Source organism: Nycticebus coucang, chromosome 9, assembly GCF_027406575.1.
Source record: "Nycticebus coucang isolate mNycCou1 chromosome 9, mNycCou1.pri, whole genome shotgun sequence".
Lineage (NCBI taxonomy): Eukaryota > Metazoa > Chordata > Mammalia > Primates > Lorisidae > Nycticebus > Nycticebus coucang.
Window position 1 is genome coordinate 67751834 of NC_069788.1, and position 18177 is coordinate 67770010.

The 18177-nt window shown below is 44.6% G+C and overlaps 1 protein-coding gene across 5 annotated transcripts in view; it reads left to right on the plus strand.

Annotated features, from left to right (window-relative positions):
• ADTRP (androgen dependent TFPI regulating protein) overlaps nt 1–18177 on the plus strand; it is a 98942-nt gene that overhangs the window by 59054 nt on the left and 21711 nt on the right. For all 5 annotated transcript variants that reach the window (XM_053603735.1, XM_053603736.1, XM_053603734.1 and 2 more), the window contains one exon: nt 12024–12139. In XM_053603735.1, the coding sequence (XP_053459710.1) occupies nt 12024–12139 (116 nt within the window). The remainder of the gene's footprint in view (nt 1–12023; nt 12140–18177) is intronic.

An 18177-nucleotide genomic window follows, 5' to 3' on the forward strand; every position in this document is an offset into this window, starting at 1 on the left:
TTCTACAAGCTTCTAAGTAATAATGCTAAATTGTGATTATAGATGAATTTGGTTGAGGGCTCTCCTTTCTGATGCTGGGAGTTGTCCCTGGAGGAAAGGCCCATCGGGTTTTTGGCAATTAAGAAAAGCTCTTGATCATAATGTGATCTCTTGAGGTGTTCAGCTTGCGGGCCTTCAATGCTAGGCAATGTAACAATTAAGCACCAGTTTGCATCTCTCTGTATCCCAGGGCACGCTGTTTATTTAGTGTGTATATTATTAAAGTTTCAGGATTAGGCTTTGACGTGCCCAGGACTGCGCGGCGGGCTTTGCTGTACATGTCAGCGTGGGAGGTGTGCACGCAAACCGACAGAAGCGCCCAGGACTACTCATGAGGAGAGGGTGAACTGCAAGTCCCATTTGTTAACTGGGATTTCCTCCACTCAGATGTTAAACTTAAACTCTTGGATTTTCCCCAGGCCTGCACTAGCTACCTAAGGCCTCAATGTGGAGACTGCCAATATTGGGACTGCTTTTATCTTTCTGTCGATATCCCAACCTCTTTTAATTCTTCAGAATTAGACTGGGTCACCTTTTTTTAGATGAGGCCTCACTGGAAGCAGAAGGGCAGCCTAGCGCTGGGTCACTCCCCTAAGGCCCATTCTCTGGCAGGCGACCTTTGGAACCAACTACTCTAGTAGAAAATGAAAGCAAAGATGTGGAAAGAACAACTTTTCTTCCTACCACCCGAAGGAGAGGCCAGCCTCAAATCATGAGGTTCATTTTCCTGAGCCCTGCCCTGACCCTCACAAGGATTTTTGAGGGTGAGCTGGGTGGCTAGTTGGGAATTTCTTTCAGGGCAGACATTCAAGCCGCAGGGGAAAGAAAACAAGGACAGAGCCCAGGGCCCTGCCGAGACCTGAGCATCTCCCTGATCTTACTCTGCTCATTCCTCATATTCCGGTCATCAACCATCCCCACATTGCCCAATTCAGGGCTCCCGATTCTGCTCCTTCCTGCGGCCCCACCCCCCGGCAGCACTGGGTCCAGTGGACTCCTCCTCCTTGTCCGAAGCTCAGCTTCCTTGCCCCCGTGTAACTACACCTCCCTTGTTCTCTTATCTCCATGTCTGCCTGGCTCTTCCACCTGCCTTCTAAATGATGACATTCTTTGCCAGTGCCCGTTCCCCAGTAACTCACATCCATTCATTCCTGTGGCTTTTGTCTTCTCCATGTGCTGAATCTCCAGCTCCAATCTTTGATTTCCAGATTTGCATCTCAAACTGCCTACCTGACCTTGCTGCTGCAGACACATCTGCAGGCACATCCCAGGCATCTCGGAGTCAACATGTGAAGAGCTGAACATACTGTACTCTCACCGCTAAACCTGTCCTGGGCTTCTCCAGCTTAGGGAAGCCAATATGCTACCATCTTACCAGAAACTAGCACTGGCCTTGGCATTTCCCTCCTTTCCACCTTCTTAACCCTGGTGGCTACATTCATTTCTCACCAAGCGATACCTCCAAACTGGTCTTCCTGATTCCATTATCAACCTTATACTTACAGACGCAAAATAGATTAGAAAATATTAATTCTCATTCTCATACTCTGCATGGGGCTTCCCATTCCCCTTAGAATAAACCTAAACTTTGTACAGCCAATGAAACCTAAGTAACCTTCCCCTGTTTAACACTGCAGACTCCACTGGGTCCTCTCTCCTCCTGACATGCCATGTTCTAGCCATTTCAGATTTTCCTCTCCTTCTACAACTCTTGAAGCTTTTTCTGCACCAGGACCTTTGCACATACTGCCCATTTGCCCACAGTGCTCCCCATCTGCTTTTCCATAGCTCTTTCTTATCCTTTAGGACTCAGCTTAAACATGGCCTTCTCAGAATGGCCTTTCCTGACTGCCATCCATAAACTAAGTCCATCCACTTGTCCTCTGACACAGAGATTCCTGTTTTTATTCACAGCAGGTATTACGATTAGTATCTGCATGTTTTTAAAATCTCATCCATTAGACTGTAAAGTCTACACAGGAGGGACCACATTTTTTTACTATTTATTTATGTTATCTTTTTGCCTTTTAATTCTCAGTATCTCTCACAACTCCTAGAATGTGGTGAACACTTAATGATTAATGCTTAAGAGAAAAAAATGAGGGCTTCACCTCTTATTCTAGCAGCTTCTTTGTGACCTTGACTGACCTCCTTTGGGACAGAGTGGAGTGTGCTGGGGCCAAGGGGCACTGGACACAGAAAGAAAGTCTTTATTTATTTTTTATTTTATTTTTTTGAGACAGAGTCTTCCTTGTCACCCTCACTAGAGAGCCATGGCATCACAGCTCACAGCAACCTCAAACTCTTGTCTAAGCCTCCTGAGTAGCTGGGATTACAGGTGTCCGCCATAACACCCAGCTATTTTTAGAGATGGGGTCTTGCTCCAGCTCAGGCTGGTCTCGAACTTGTGAGCTCAGGTGATCCAGAGTGCTAGGATTACAGGCGTGAGCCACTGTGTCCGGCCTTAAGGAAAGCCTTTAGTATCTTAATGTCTGTGGCTTGTGCTATTTGACACTTTGGAGTGTTCTTTTGTACAGAAAGTTAAAATGAGGAACTTCCTAAAGGGTTTTCTTGTGTTTTAAAATATCTATGGGACTTTTGGCTGTTATATCCGGGACCCATGTTCAAGTGTCTGAGTTATGTTCAAAGAGATGTGTATATTTTGTTTCAGGAGACTGAATTTATTCTGGGTTATGCTGTGGCTCAAAGGGTATGCTCTCTGGCAGAAACTTCTCAGGCTTACACTGTCCTCTGTCATCACCACTGTCAGATATTAATTAGGAAACTGTGTGTTCATGTAGCCAGAGAGAATTCAAAAAGAGAGAAGAAAGGTGGTCGAGTCTGAGATGAAAAAATGACCACGGAGGTACCCCATGAAAGGGGGAGGGGGTGATCAAATCAACAGGAAAAGGAGGAGAAATAGTTGAAAAAAGAAAAAGCCTACTTCTGTCTCTGTGAGAGCCTGTGAGGGGCCAGTTTTCCTTCTCGTCAATAGCACTGGCTGCCATCTAAGCCGGGGCTCCCATAGATAGGCAAAGAGGCCAGTAGTTCATTAGCTGTGGACATGAAAAGTAAATCTGTACAAGTAGAGATAGAATATTCTTTGATGGCTTCCATGGAACCTAAAGTTTTAACAGATCAATAGTAATCCAGGGCTTTCTTATTTGGAAGTCAGAATAAAAAATAAATAAATAAGCCTCCTACAGGGAGGGGAGATTTCAGCATCTTGCCTCCCTTAGCAGGAATTTTTCTCTGTGAAAATTCAGATTTGAGAGCTAAAATGTGTGTGTGCACTCACAAAAACAAAGAAAAACCTGTGCTTTTTGTTTCTTCTTCTGAGTTTGGAAGCCAAAACAAGCAAAAAAAAAAAAAGGTATGATTATTTCATAGGGGGTATTCTGGAGAGTTCTCCCATTACAAACTGGTTAGTAATAAAAGTCTGTGTGTTTTCAACATCTCTTTCTAAAGACATCCACCAGGAACTCCTAAAACCCACGTTTTATTATACTGTGGTGAGAAGGAATTTTGTGACCTTTTGAGAAATTTTGTTGGAGTTTTCCCTAAGAAAACCATGATATGGAAGTGAACCAAATTTCTTGGCCTTGGGAAGTTTGTTGCAGTGCCCAAGGCTGTGTTCTCATCAGTGCTGATGTTCCCAGATCCTTTGTTCTTCTCACTCACACACTTTCCTGGGTCCTCGCAGCTACTGCCCCTTAATTAAGTTATATCCACACTTTGCATTCTCCCGAACCTTTGTCTCCGGCTAGATTGCTCTTATATAAACTCTCATATCTTCCCTCCTACTGAACATCTCCAGCTAATATCCATGGAAGGCCTTTTTGTTCTTGTTTTGTTTTGGTTTTGGAGTCTTAGCAAGGAAAAACAATGATCAGAATTGAAAAAGTGATCTGTGATATGTAGTTACCTGTTTTTAATGATAAGGAATTTAAAATAACATTTATTTTGAAACAACAAAACACAATTTAGTGGCAGACTCTGAGATAATCAGACCCTATTTGAAGTGCCACAAAAGTTGTTGAAGAGAAACCTGTGAGTCTTTTAGGACAGAGAGATTTTTTTTTTTTTTAAAGAGACAGAGTCTCACTTTATCACCCTCGGTAGAGTGCTAAGGCGTCACAACTCACAGCAACCTCCAACTCCTGGGTTTAGGTGATTCTCTTGCCTCAGCCTCCTGAGTAGCTGGGACTACAGGAGCCCACCACAATGTCCAGTTTTTTTTTTGTTGCAGTTTGGCTGGGGCTGGTTTGAACCCACCACCCTTGGTACATGGGGCCGGCGCCCTGCCCACTGAGCCACAGGCGCCGCCCAGGACAGAGAGATTTTGACGGAGTGAGCCTTACCAGAGGAAAGTAGCTCTTTGAGTTAAATAACGATTTGTTCTCTTTCACTGTGGACTCCAAGGGCTCCACCCCATTGTCAAACTCTTTCAATTAATGCGCTGTCACATTAGGGTAACAATATATATAAGTTGAAAATTATTAATTCTCTTTACATTCAAAGACCATATCTTCTGTACCTTTCAATTGCCCAGAACACTGCAACAGAACGGCCTCTCATGAGAAATTTGACAGACATTGAATAAAGGCATTTCCCAGGAAAACCTCTTGTCTTTTATGTTTAGGCCTTCCCTTTGTCCATTCCCTTCTTTACTGGAAAGACCCTCAGAGTGAGTACATATGCCCCTAAGATACACACACACACATACAGACGTGTGCACACACACTAACCCTAAGTCAGCTGAAGACATGCATTTAGGAAAACCACCAGTGAGCAATTGCCTTCTCCCAGGGGCTGCTGGTGAGTCCCTTTAGAATACCCTGCCAGGTCAGTAGGGGAAATTAGAGTCAGGAAGGAGAAAGCGAGGAAAGTGGCCCATCATGGGGTCAGTCACAGGAGGGACTGGAAATTAGCCTCAGGCCTTGTGCTTGCCGGTGCTTTCCAGAATCACTATCATCTCCCAGGGAAAGCATCTGTTTACACACTGAGAGCTCTTTATTTACAGTGATGATGGAGGGAGGGGCAGGTGCCCTGAGGCATGGCATCTCCAAAGCAGGAGTAGAGCCTCGAGCTTTCTAGCTTTTCTCTTTCTTAAAAAGAACAATCTTCTTCCTCTAACTTGGAGCAGCTTTCTAGAGGGCTGCCCATCTGTCTCTGTCTTTAAAACAAGTCTCCATGTGCGCCATGTAGAGCCAGGCAGAGAGGCATGGAGGAAGGGTGGGCTATAGACTGATGAAGGGGAAATGTACAGAGAAGCTATCAAGCAAAACCTGGAGTAGGGGCTGTTCTACCTGGCCCCATCTCAGAACGAATGGCCGCAGAGCAGTGCGTACCATGATGTATGAAGGGGCTGGAAGAAGCAGATATATTCCTGATTGTTGGGCTTTAAGTTCCCATATCTTTCTTTTATCTTACCCTTACGTGGATAGAGTCCAAATTGCCACTTCTCTACCAGGTTGGATTCCTTCAAAGCCAACTAGTTTCCTGCTAGAAGAATGATGCTTTGAGACATTGGTTAAACTATCTATTAACCCAAAGGATGACAGTTGTAGTAGGTAAAAGATCAGTTAAAAATCCGCTTCATAAGATTCAGAGGTTATTTACCCATCTGTTCAGTTCACAGAAGAGTTCCTAAACAGTAGGCTTTTTTTCCCTGGCCCACTGGAGCATTCCTTTCTCTTTCTGGGTCAGTAAAGACTAATCACTTTCCCTCCAGTGTTTTATCATTAACATTTTAAAGCAAGGTTGAAAGAATTTTATGGTGAACACCTGGTCACCCATCACTTCCACTATTAATAGTTCACTGTTTTTTGCTTTAACATAAACCATCTTTCCATCCATTAATTCATCTTGGTGCATTTCAGAATAAATTGCGAACATTGTTCTTCTTTGCCATGAATATGACTTGGTTTTTAACTCCTGTTTGCAGGCTGGGCAACCTGTGTGAGCTCACCTAAATAGACAGTGGAGATTAAAGAGGGGCCTGTGAATCCTCCTGTGGGTGGTTGATTCCCACCCGCAGTCCCCTCCTCCCATGCATTTTAACACTAACTCTTCAATTACAGTGGTGCCTGGCCTGTGTACTTGAGTTCCTAGAAAGTGGAAAAGAGAATTTAAACAAATCTCCTTCTCTTTAAAGACTTTGGTATTTGAAACTGAAAAGACTCCTGTAGGCAGCACAGATAGAGGAGTTTTCAAAAATGAAAAGCCTCACGGAGATGTAATCTCTAGAATCTTTGGGTTCATTTCTGGATTTCCATATCAGATTTACTTAAAGCAAAACTGTACATTTAATAATGAATTTAAGGGACATAGAGAATGCAATGGTCTCTGCTTTGGGATATAATATGCTCCCCAAATTGTGTCAAGGACCATCACCATTGCTCTCCTTGCAGGAAGTCAGAGGCAGAAACTACAAGGGGACACTTAGAGAGAAGTGAGATAAATACTTTTAGCTGGAAAATGGATGGTATTATCAAGACCAGAGATTGCCTTACTGGAATTTTCAAAACCACTATTACTGTAGGTCTTTACTGCATGTTGTTTTCAAGCTTAAGGAACATGACTTGGAAGTGTAATAACAAGCCTGGCTGTAATGGCTTTCTAATAAGGGATGTTTTGCCTCCATTTCCATGTCTGCTGTTACTTATGTTTAAGTTTTAATTTTAATTGATATTTTGACTATGTTTATCCCTGAGGAGATTTTGTGAAACCTTCCATTAAAAAAAAAAAAAGATATATTGAATATATCAGACACAAAAACTTCTCTTTAATGTACCCAGAAATTAGATCTTATTAGCATATGAAAACTTTATTCTAAAATCTCTCTCCATTAGTACCACAAACAAACCAGATGATGTTAGAGAGAGGATTTCAGTTTGGGAAGAGTCAATATCAGGAACTCAGATCCAAGTATTGCCTGAATAGAAGAAAGGAAGAGAGATTGAGGCATATGTGAAGTGGGCAATATTATGTAAGCTCATTATTAGAAACATCTAAAAGAGAAACCCTGGATGGACTTGCCCTGTAATCCTAGCACTCTGGGAGCCTGAGGTGGGGAGGTCCCTTGAACTCAGGAGGTTGAGACCAGCCTGAGCAAGAGTGAGACCCATCTCTATTTTTAAAAAAAAGGAAAAATTAACCTGGTATTGCAGCAAGTGCCTGTAGTGCAGCTACTCAAGAGGCTGAGGCAGGCAGATTGCTGGAACCCAGGAGTTTGAGGTTGCTGTGAGCTAGGCTGATATCACGGCACTCTTACTTGGGCAATAGAGTGAGACTGTTTCAAAAAGAAAATTAAATAAATAAAGTAAAAGAGAAAGCCTCTTGGTAACTGATTTGAGATGGTAGAAGCTGGCTTGTTCATCTTGGTCAATTCAACACAAAGATAAATAGTAGGGAAATTAAAAGAAAGGAACAGAGATCATATATTTTAAATATTATCATCTGATTTTTAAAATGTGTAGTCTGTCTGAATTTCTTTTACTATAGAAAATGAAGTGCTCTCAGCACCCCTCAGAAACTTAAGATAAGCATGTGATCAGCCTAACCTATGGATTCTTGGAGCTTACACCACAATGGTGAAGACCTATTGGCTCATCTAAAACTACCTAAAAAACAAAGTTGCCTTTTTAAAATCATCCCTCTGAGAACAGTAGGAGTTTGAGTTGGGACCATTTTCAAACTAGTCACATAAGGCAGAAGTCCAGGGCTGGCCTTCCATGTACCACCTGACCTCATGTGCTCTCTCCATGCCTGTGGAGTGATGGGGTTGGACCATAAATGGGTTCTAAGATTTCTTTTTGCTTCTACAATTGCATGACCCTTGTGAGCTATACACATTTGTGGGAACTTGTTCTCAGCCTTATTCCAATGTGTACAAATAATCAACACATTGAATCCCACAAAGGCATAAATGTATTCATGATCTATGTATATATAACTTAATAAAAAAAAAAAGAAAAGACCCCAGGAAAAAAAAAAAGACCTGTTGACTCTATAGGTTATCTCAGTGAGTAGGGCTTACCTCTTAAGGGTCAGGCCAGGAACCAGGTGAGGTAGCTCACTCCTGTAATCCTAACACTTTAGAAGGCCTAGGCAGGTGGATTGCTTTGGCTCAGGAGTTTGAGACCAGCCTGAGCAAGAGCAAGACCCCATCTCTACTAAAAGTAGAAAAACTAGCCAGGCATCATGGAGGGTGTCTGTAGCCCCAGCTACTAGGCAGACTGAAGCAGGAGGATCTCTGGAGCCCAAGAGTTTGAGGTTGCTGTTAGCTACAATGACATCATGGCACTCTACCCAGGGCACAGAGTGAGATTCTGTTCTTCCCCCCTTGCCCCCACCCAAAAAACAGAGTCAGGCAAAATACATTCTATTGTAAATTTAGCATCACATGCAGGGAAACTGTTTATAACAGCCACTTATCTACTGATATGGGTTGAGCATAAACAAGTGCTAAGTCACTATCATTACGTTTCATGTTGTCATCCATGCAACCTTGCAAAACTGTCCTGTGGGCTGGTAAATTTTGGTACGTATCTACAAGGCTCCTTTGCAAGCAGAGATGCTGAAGTGCAGTTATTATACTAGTACTTAAATCAATAATTCTGTCTCTAAAATATTTAGAAGAAAGACAGCTTGTAATTCTGTCTCCAAGATATTTAGATGAAAGTCAGCATTATATGGAGAGCAGGAGGGGAAGGTATAATTGAGTAGAAAAAAATGGGAGAAGAGCATCAGTATCCTTATTATAACCCGTGCATTTGGCAAGAGACAATAAAAGGAAAACTTACCCAAACGATGACTTTCGTGACAAGTAAAGATAGCTTCCCTCCATGCTTTCTGTTTACACATGCTATTGTTTCAGTCCATGATGTTTTGTTTACTTTGGAAGGAAATATTTTACCCCCTCTGAGATAATTAATTTTTGTCAGCTTCACTGTTTATAAGGGAAACTGAGAAACTGTTAATTGAAATACGAATGAGTCACTGTTTTCAGTAATTTTTGGCAGCAATCTGATTTGTGTCAATCCCAGCCTAATTATTAGATTTTTTTTTTTTTTGGAAGCAGAAAGCATATTTGACTTTTCTCATGCTGAATTTTTTTCTTCCTTCTCTCTCTTATTTTCCTTTTCTGAAATATGTGCCATCTGACAAGGGTTATATGATTTATGGCAACGTGGTGGGAAAGACCAGTACATTTGAAATACCAGGAGGTTTATTGCGTGGCGTTTGGCTTTTCATGATAGCTCAATATTTAAAAGGCTTCTAGAATGCAAACTTCCTCCTTTCCCTGTTCCTACTCCCTGCCCTGACTGGAAAATGCACTTCTTGCAAAGACCTTTTAGCTGATATGAAGCCACAGTACACGGCCCATCACTAATGACATCACTGAAGTACATTTCCCAGAAGCCATCAGGGAGAATTCATTTGGAAATCCAATTGAATGTCACTTGCAAAGGGCAGACTCCTCTAAGAGGTGAGCAGTCATGCATTCCTGAGTTGTTTGTTGTAAAGGCATTAATCACTGCAAACTCATTTACTCCTAATGTGAACACATGGCATTATTTCACAGGAATTCTGTTCTAAATGATCATGAATGTGGAGGATAGGAGCAGCTGATCGTGGGCTGGGTTAATAAAAGCTGCCAGATCAATGACCAGTATAATGGGCCTGTTAATGGTTTTGGTAGAAGTTGGATCCTTCTGGCTGCCGCAGAGTGAAGGCAGGCAGAAGCAAGTGGCTGCAAGGGGCAGACTGCCCCCTCTCCTGCCTGCATGGGTGGCTTACGGATGAAGAGAACGTCCCTGTCAGTCATTGAGTGTCACCAGCGCTCTGAGTTGGCCTCAGCTAGGCATGTAGGCACCAGCTGTGGGCTGGGCAGTGGGCCATGGGGTGACCTTGGAGGCCTCTGTACCTCATGGCACAGCTTCTTAAAGACCACAGGCCAGAGTCCGTCCAAGCACCTGCAGTTGTGGATAGCCCAGACCTATGCCTTCACCCCACCCTGCCTGTGAGAGGAAAGCGACAGTCACACTGATAATAACAGTAGCCACCGCTGATGCTCCCCGGAGCTCTCCTAGGCTGAGAACTAAGCATATTATAATTACTTCCCTCCATCCCAGAGCAGCACCCCCGGGGGCACGTGCTGTTCATTGTCCCCATTTTATACCTGGGAAAATCAAAGTTCGGAGAGGTCTCGTGACCAGACTGAGGTTAGATCCAAAGCTGTGTGCCCTTAATAGTCATGCTCCTTTATTGGAGGGAGAGGCTCAGAAGCTGCAGCCTAACATCAGACTACAGAAAGTTGCGAGGTATGAGAGTGGGCCTGTGAGTGCCTCCATTTGTCTATCCAGCCCGTCAGTATGTTCAGGACCAACCTTAGTCACATTGTGTAACAGCTGCAGTTTGTCTGCTATGCTGTTCCTCCACACTGTGTTTTCAAGGTATGGGGCACCCAAGGCCCTTAAGATTCCTTGTTGCTTTGTGCCACCTACTTCAGCCTTGACCGCCCCCCCCACCCCCAGAAGCCCTCTCCACCTAGTGATGCCCTAAAGGCAAGGCTTGGTCCCTCTCATCATACCCCTGTCCCTTGAAACTAGTCACATTTTTTGTCCTCTGGGGATGGTTGTCACCTCCAAGCTGTGCCCTGGCTAACTCAGCTGGGCTGGGAGGAAGCCTCTGTCCACTGATCATAAGGCTTACATGACTGACAGCAAGGGCCACTGGGAGCCAGTGCCCAGGGTTCCAGCTGTCACTTGGCACAGAAGCACAGTGACATTCCCCAGCTCTGGAGACTGTTGTAGCTGACACTGCTGCCTTGGGGCTTAAGAACAGAAGACTGCAGGTGAAAGAGGCAGCCAAGAAATGAGAGGCCCTTGGAGAGCAAGGGTGAAGGAGGAATGATGGCTGTAACCATAAACAGTACAAAACCCTAATGCCCTTAGATGTGACCGATAAGCCTAGAGGGTGGCAGAAGAGCTTTATGAATGTTTTCAGTCAATGAAAGGACCTTGCACACAGATTCCAGGGGCCATTCCCTGGTCAGCTTCCACAAGGAAGCCGGGGTGGGGGGTGGCCCCAACAGTCTTTGCTTCTGAAAATGCCACTATTCCTAAGGATTTATTTCCTTGATTGTATCATTTTAAAATATCTAGTTTTGAGGGTTTGGAAGATGTGAGAAGACAGATGGTTATGAGGAGGGGGTTATGCAGGGAAGGAGTGGGGAGGACGTAGGGGTTTCAGAGGGAGGCTCACGCATATCCTCACGCCCACCACCCTCAGCAGGACTGAGTTCGGTTGTGGGGAGCTAAGGGCAGAGATGAGGGAGGACGTGTTCTCTGGCCCTCCAGATCTTACAAATATACACCGTAAGTGCTAGACTGTGTGGCGCAGGATATAAATGCACTAGAATCGAGTGAGAAAAATTAGCAAGAGGAAAATTCAGAGACAGCATCATGGGGGATGGTGCTGGCTGCAAAAAACACAGGTGATTTGAACACCGGGAGAGGAGACGCAGTGCTCCTGGGGCGAGGATGCAGGGACAGCAGTCTGGATGTGGGAATCCACACACTGAGTGTAAGGGAGGGTGAAGGAGCAGCCTTGTTCTGGTGGAAGGGAGGGTGTGTGTACGTGTGCTCATGTGTGTGCATGTGTTTGTGTATGCGAGTGTTCCTGTGAGAGTGTGTGTGTTTTAGGAGAAGGAAGCAGTGGGCAATTAGCAGGACCAGAGAGGGTAATCGCACATTACCAAGAGCTTTAGCAGCCAGACAAAGGTGTTTGGGCCAGCCTGGCAGGAACAAGGAGACACTGTAGGTCCTGGGACATCTGAGGAGCACCACCCAAGCCAAGTTTTGGAAAGTTTCATCTGGCAATGTGTAAGAAGGTGGATTGGAGGGGGGAGGGAGAACTAGGGGCACTGTAGGCCCCAGGGCACCTGGTGCTCTGACTTGCCATCCTTTCTCCTACAGCACACTAGTATATTGCCCTTCTCGTTGGTTGAAGTCATCCTCAGGCCGTATCGCTATCCATCAAAGAAGACAGGACTCTCCTTGCTGGCTGCCAGTGCCCTTGCTTACATCAGCAGGTAAGAAGAATTGCACAAAGAATGTCAACTGAGGTTTGTCATTCACGACCATCAAAAGTGTATATGTTCCAGAAATGTGCGTTCTTTCAGAATCCCTTTATCTTGGTTTAAAAGTGGATTTAACTATCTTTACATTCACAGGTCGGAAGGAATCTCATTGTTGGATTTTAATACTCGTGTGCCTGTACACACACACACACAGCGGGGCCCTTTCTCAGGTAGAAGTAATGATGGCAAAGCTACAAGTCCTGCTTTCCCCAGAAAGTGTTGCTCTTTGGTTCTATTTGCGATGTTTGAATGGCTGGCCCATCTGTGAGGCATCTAAATATATTCCATCTAAAAAGGCATCTGGTGAGCATAGTGTGCTAGGTTGGTCCACTCCTGCTGCCTGTATCATCAGCACTTATATGCACCCACATCTGAAGTCAGAGGCATTTGGCCAATTGCTTGGGTGATGATCTCAGGGGCTGGTCTAGATTTCATCATTCAACCACCTGCAATGCTCATTCTCAGAAATGCTACTCTGTGGCCTATAACCAGGGGCATATGCTAACCTTTCACCTGGTGACTTGGAAACCTCCTTTCTACTCTGCAGCCTTTTCATCTGGCCCCATGGCTTTCCTCCCCCTGAAACGGTCATTCAAGTAAGGACTTGCAGACTGGAAGCTAATGACTGCTCCTTCTCTAGACTCATGGAAGCTATTCATGTGTGACAGTCTGTGGAATACCCCCAGCACCCATCTCAGGGGGAAGTGTAACTCAGTAACAGTGCCCTGTCAGGGACAGGAGCTGAGAGAGTCATTGCAAAACACTTGGGCTCTGGCAGTGTTTGTTTAATGGACTCCACCAGCCTTTGTCTTAGAGCAAGCAAATGATGATGCCCAGAACTCAGGTGCTGGTTCCTCCCCAGTCCTTCCTTCCTTTTGCAGTGTTCACTTGCAGGGAGGACAGGAACCAAAGACCCCATTCTTGGCAAGAGAAAACATCCCCAGAAAAGAGGAAAAAACAGAGAAATAAGCTGAGCAAGGCAGAATAAAAACAGTTTAGCTAGCTTACTTTTAAACTAACAGTTAAAATTACTTGTCTGAGCAGTTTCCGCTTTCAGTGGAAGCCTGGTCTGTGAGGGATACAGCTTACAAACACCCCTGCTATGTCTGTAAGCACTCTGAAGAACAATGGCTGCAGCAGAAGCTGTGTACAAGGCCTGGGGAGGGACATTAACCAGGCTGACCCCTGCCCAGTCAACAGTCCACAACCTTCCAGAAGCAAATACCCATTGTGGGAATTTGTATAATAGCCAGGGCAGAGATCAAGGGAACTGCTCACCCCAAGATGTGGGCAGGAGGGTTTGTACCCTAACCAGAGAGGGAAATGCCTCAGGGTGGAGATAAGGGGAAAATTCTTTTCCACCCATTCTTTAGAGGAGAACTGACACCACTGCATCTGTTCCACAGAGAAACTAGAGGGTTCTAACCTCCCCCAGGGGATCTGTGTGCATGAGCACAAACAAGAAGCTTCTCCAGACAAGGCTCAGTCAGGTTCCAGATTTCTCAAGGCTGCCCAGACCCTTAAAGTCAACAATTATAGATAGAATAAGAACTAACCACGCTTACTCAGAGAAACTGATGACGTTTTTACTCTCTTCCTCAGCTCACTCTTTCAGCTAAATGAAAAAATAGCCTTCAAAAAAAGCTGGGTGGAACAAATACTCAGGGCCATTCTCTGAAGTCCCACAAGTGATTGGTGATCCCCTGTGTCCCATCTTTGAAAATTCTGTGTGTCCTGTCTTTTTATCTCTCTCTGCTTTTAACTTTATTTTTTCTCGGTTAATTGCCACTGGTTCCACAGGTCTTAAAGGACCCTGCTCCTGGGGCAGGACACTGGAATCCACTCCTTTCTTCTGCACCTCCTTTCCCCAATGTCCAACGTCCTCCTTACTTTTCCCGTCTTGAAGAAAGTGCTTGCCCAATACATCTGCCCTAAGACTTCAGTGCTGTACACTGTTCTCCAGCCTCTGGGGCCTCTGCATTTTAACTAAGGACATCTGTAGGGAGCCAGGTTTAAGCTGGAGACCTACTGGTTGTCGATGTCCAGAGCACTGTCTTGAGAAGGATCCTGCGTCCCTACCAAGGAAACGTCATGTGATTGTTAAGCAGCATCTTTCAGCAGCATGAGTAGTATATATACCACATATTTGTCATATCTGAATTTGCCCTAAAGAATGAATGTCCAAAGGCAGAGCATCTGGGACCTGGATTGGGGTAAGACTATAGACTTAAGTTTTTTTTTCTGTCATGTGTATTGAAGAGAAGCAAAATAGAAGCGGGTTGGTTGTACACATGAATTTTTGTTGTTATTGTTGTGCACATGAATTTGTGCACTCTGTTTTCTGGTGGGCTTTAATTTATAAGCACTTTCTTGTCAAGTGTAATTTTGGAGTTCAGTTAAAGTTAGCACCTTTGGCATATTGATGCTTTCTACCCAAGGAATTAAAAGTTGTATCAGTTCATATGTCTGACCCTTGTTGTTCTTTTTCTCACTGGGGACCCAGAGGATGAAGAGCATGTGAGGCTACTGCCATTACTGGAGATGACTGTAGTGGCTACAAAGATGAGAAGTGGTGGCTGGGTGCTTGGCTGTCAGTACTTGGGAATGTGTTCCAATCATACAGGGAACTGGGAGGCTGGAGAAAGAAGGCGTGGCCAGGTGGGAATGGGGATGGGTCCATCCTGTGTCCATCCAATTATTTATCAGTGCTAGGCACTGTGCTAAGCTACAGAGAATGCAGTGATGTTCAAGAAACCTGCTGCCCTCAGGGACTGTCTGGGAAAGAGGAGTGCACACGTAGTGGGAGGCAGCTGGTCAGACTGTAGCAGGGCTGAGGTCCTGCAGGCACACACAAGGAGGTTCAGGGCTGGCTTCCTAAAGGGAAGAGCTGTCTAAGCTGAGACCCCCAAAATGAATATGAACAAGTCAAGAGAGACATGGAAAAGACTTTCAGGCAGAGGAAAGTTTATCTGCAAAGGTCTGGAGGTACTGAGGGTCTGACTGAATTGGGAGACAGGGAAAAACCAAGCCATAAGTTCACTCCTTGAGCTCAGATTTTTTTTTTTTTTTGTAGAGACAGAGTCTCATTTTATTGCCCTTGGTAGAGTGCCATGGTATCACACAGCTCACAGCAACCTCCAACTCCTGGGCTTAGGCGATTCTCTTGCCTCAGCCTCCCGAGTAGCTGGGACTTCAGGTACCTGCCACAATGCCCAGCTATTTTTTTTTTTTTGGTTGTTGCAGTTTGGCTGGGGCCGGGTTCAAACCCGCCACCCTCGGTATATGGAGCCCATGAGCTCAGATTTTTAAACCAAGTGTTTTTCTGTGGAAATGTTTTAAGCAGAGGAATGAATGATATGTTATGGCTAATGTAAGAAATGTAATTGGAAAGATGATTCTGGTCGATGTGTGGAAATTAGGCAGAAGAGGACTGAGAGAGGTAGGCCAGTTGCTGGCACTTGTAGCTCAGGTGGGTTGATTTTAGGCAAATGATGATATCAATGAATCAAAAAATAATATCAGAGCATGTAATTGATGAGAAGTAACTTGGTGATTACCTGGCATTGGAAAGATGAAGCTCCAGTGGGGTACACGATGTGCCCAGGGTTCTAGGATGGAGATTGGGGTTGGGAGTAGCAAAGCTGGGACTAAACCAAATTAAACCAAAGTCATCTTTTTCCAAATCTTTCCATGTGTTGACACAGTCATGTATTTGCTTAACTCTCAGTGTGTGCAAAATCACTTGGCTAAATGTTGGATGGGTGGTCATGTGGGAAAGCTTGACTTAGCCTCTGCACTCCAAAATCTTTCACAATGTTGTTCCCAGGTCTGTAATTACATTGGACATGAAAGTAACATTAAGAGGGAGTAGAGAGAAGGGATGGAGACCTGTCACCAGCAGGAATATGATTGTATGGGCCCCAGTGCCCAGCATGGAGCTGTGGTCATTTGGAGTTTGGTCTTTGTTATCACAAATGAGCAATACCAAATCAGCATTTGATTATTTGCTAGAACAAATGAAATACATACACTTATGTGAGGCAGCATTTTATGTTGTCACTTTGATGAAAGCTGCCCTGTAAGGGGAGCTTGAACTCTTTGCTATCTGCCTTCTCCACAGTGCACTGGGGCCCATGAGCCCTCACAGCCACAGATGGCCATCAACAAATTCCATAAACTGTGGATATCCATGGAGATGTTTTAGGGTAGTGGCTATGGGTCAGCTGGTAAGTGTACCAATTTGGATAGTCGAATTGGGAAATGGCATAGTAGGAATGAGGTAAAGAACATGGGCTCGGGCCGAAGGGAGCGTGAGAAACAAACATGAGTCAGAAAGAAAGGCAATAACTCTGAGCTGGAGAAGCATTTCACTGCCGAAGCCATGTTACGATGACCCAAAAATAGCCACCAAGACCATGGGGACCGCCTTACATGTGGTGCCTGCTTTTACTTATTTTTCAATTTGCAAAAGTGAAGGGCTGGCCCCCTAAGTAGGAAAATAAAACTCTGCAAAGTAGCAATGACTGCAAATCTCTCATTTCCTTTGGAAAGCATTAGTCACTTACAAATATGGTAGTTCACTCACTCCTCCCTTCCCTCTCACCCCAAAACACCTCATCTAGTTTTCTCTGAGGCAATGTTGAGGAGGGAAAAAAATTAGAAATGTTCCTTCTGCTGTTTTTTGTTCATTTTTTTAATTAATTTTTTTTATTGTTAAATCATAGCTGTGTACATTAGTACAATCAACAGGTACAATGTGCAGGTTTCATATACAATCTGAAATATTCTCATCAAACTGTTCAACATAGCCTTCATGGCATTTTCTTAGTTTTTGTTCATTTTTTATCAAATACATATTTCTTCTAACATAAGGCTGGTCCTGCTCAGACCATGTACAAAGTCGTACGTGGCCAACCCTCAGCCTGCAGGGGGTTTATACTTAATAAGTGAAGATGAGCCAAGCATACAAATTATGAGAACACAAGGTGGGAAGTGATAAAATGTCATAAAAATTGCAAGGAGCCACAGGCCTACAGAGAAGGAAGAGCTTACTCAGCAGAGCAGTGTGGGAAGGATGTCATGGAGAGCAGACGTTAGGCCTGCACCCTGAACGAGGGGCAGAATGGGAGCTGCAAAAACTGGAAGGATGTGAAGAAAAGGAGCACAGTTCTAAGGCCAAGAGAGTGCAGAAGGTATGAGAGTAGTGGGCAGTAATTCTCTTTAGCTGGACCTATTAGCAGAAGACTAATAGGACAGACTGATAGCCCTGTAACTACACTCATGGAGGCTTATGGACGGAACCTTAGAGCAGGTGGTGTATACACTACACAGCACCGACGACGGCAGCAGGTGCTTTTGCTGCTGTTGGTTTCCAGGAGCTGCAGGTAAAGTGAGCGGTGTTAGTAATCTGGCCAGAGAAGGATGCTTTAAAAAGCTGATCTTAACAATGGCACTTAAAATGGATTGGAGTGACAAGAAATGGAAAACAAAACAATATAACAATAAAAATTAGCCCGAGTAATAAGTTATCTAGTCTAATCACGGTTTTATTCTTCACCCTAAAGGGGGGGTATCCCACATTATGGTGCTTGGAGCACCCTACTACCCAGCTGCAGGTGATCTAATCATGTAAGACCTCCATCCCTAAAGAATTCCAGTCATCAGCTGAGCACTCACACATTCCTCTGTCACGCACTGCACAAACCATGTTGTACACTGTGCTGAGCATTGCTTTCCCACACAGATAGTAAAGTTACAATTCCTAGGCCAACATCTCCCCTTGGCACCGTGTGAGGTTGAGTGAGCCACAACCTACTGCTCATGCCAACGTTGTCACTGGCCCCTTCTGTTGGTAGAAACAGAGCAATGCTACCGGCCACAGGACCCCTCCTCCAAGCGTGCCTGGAGTGTACCATCCCCCTGCTTTCCTTGACCAGAAACCTGCTGATGCCAAAGGTGTCTCTGCTAGTGCATAAGGTATTGCATGTCCA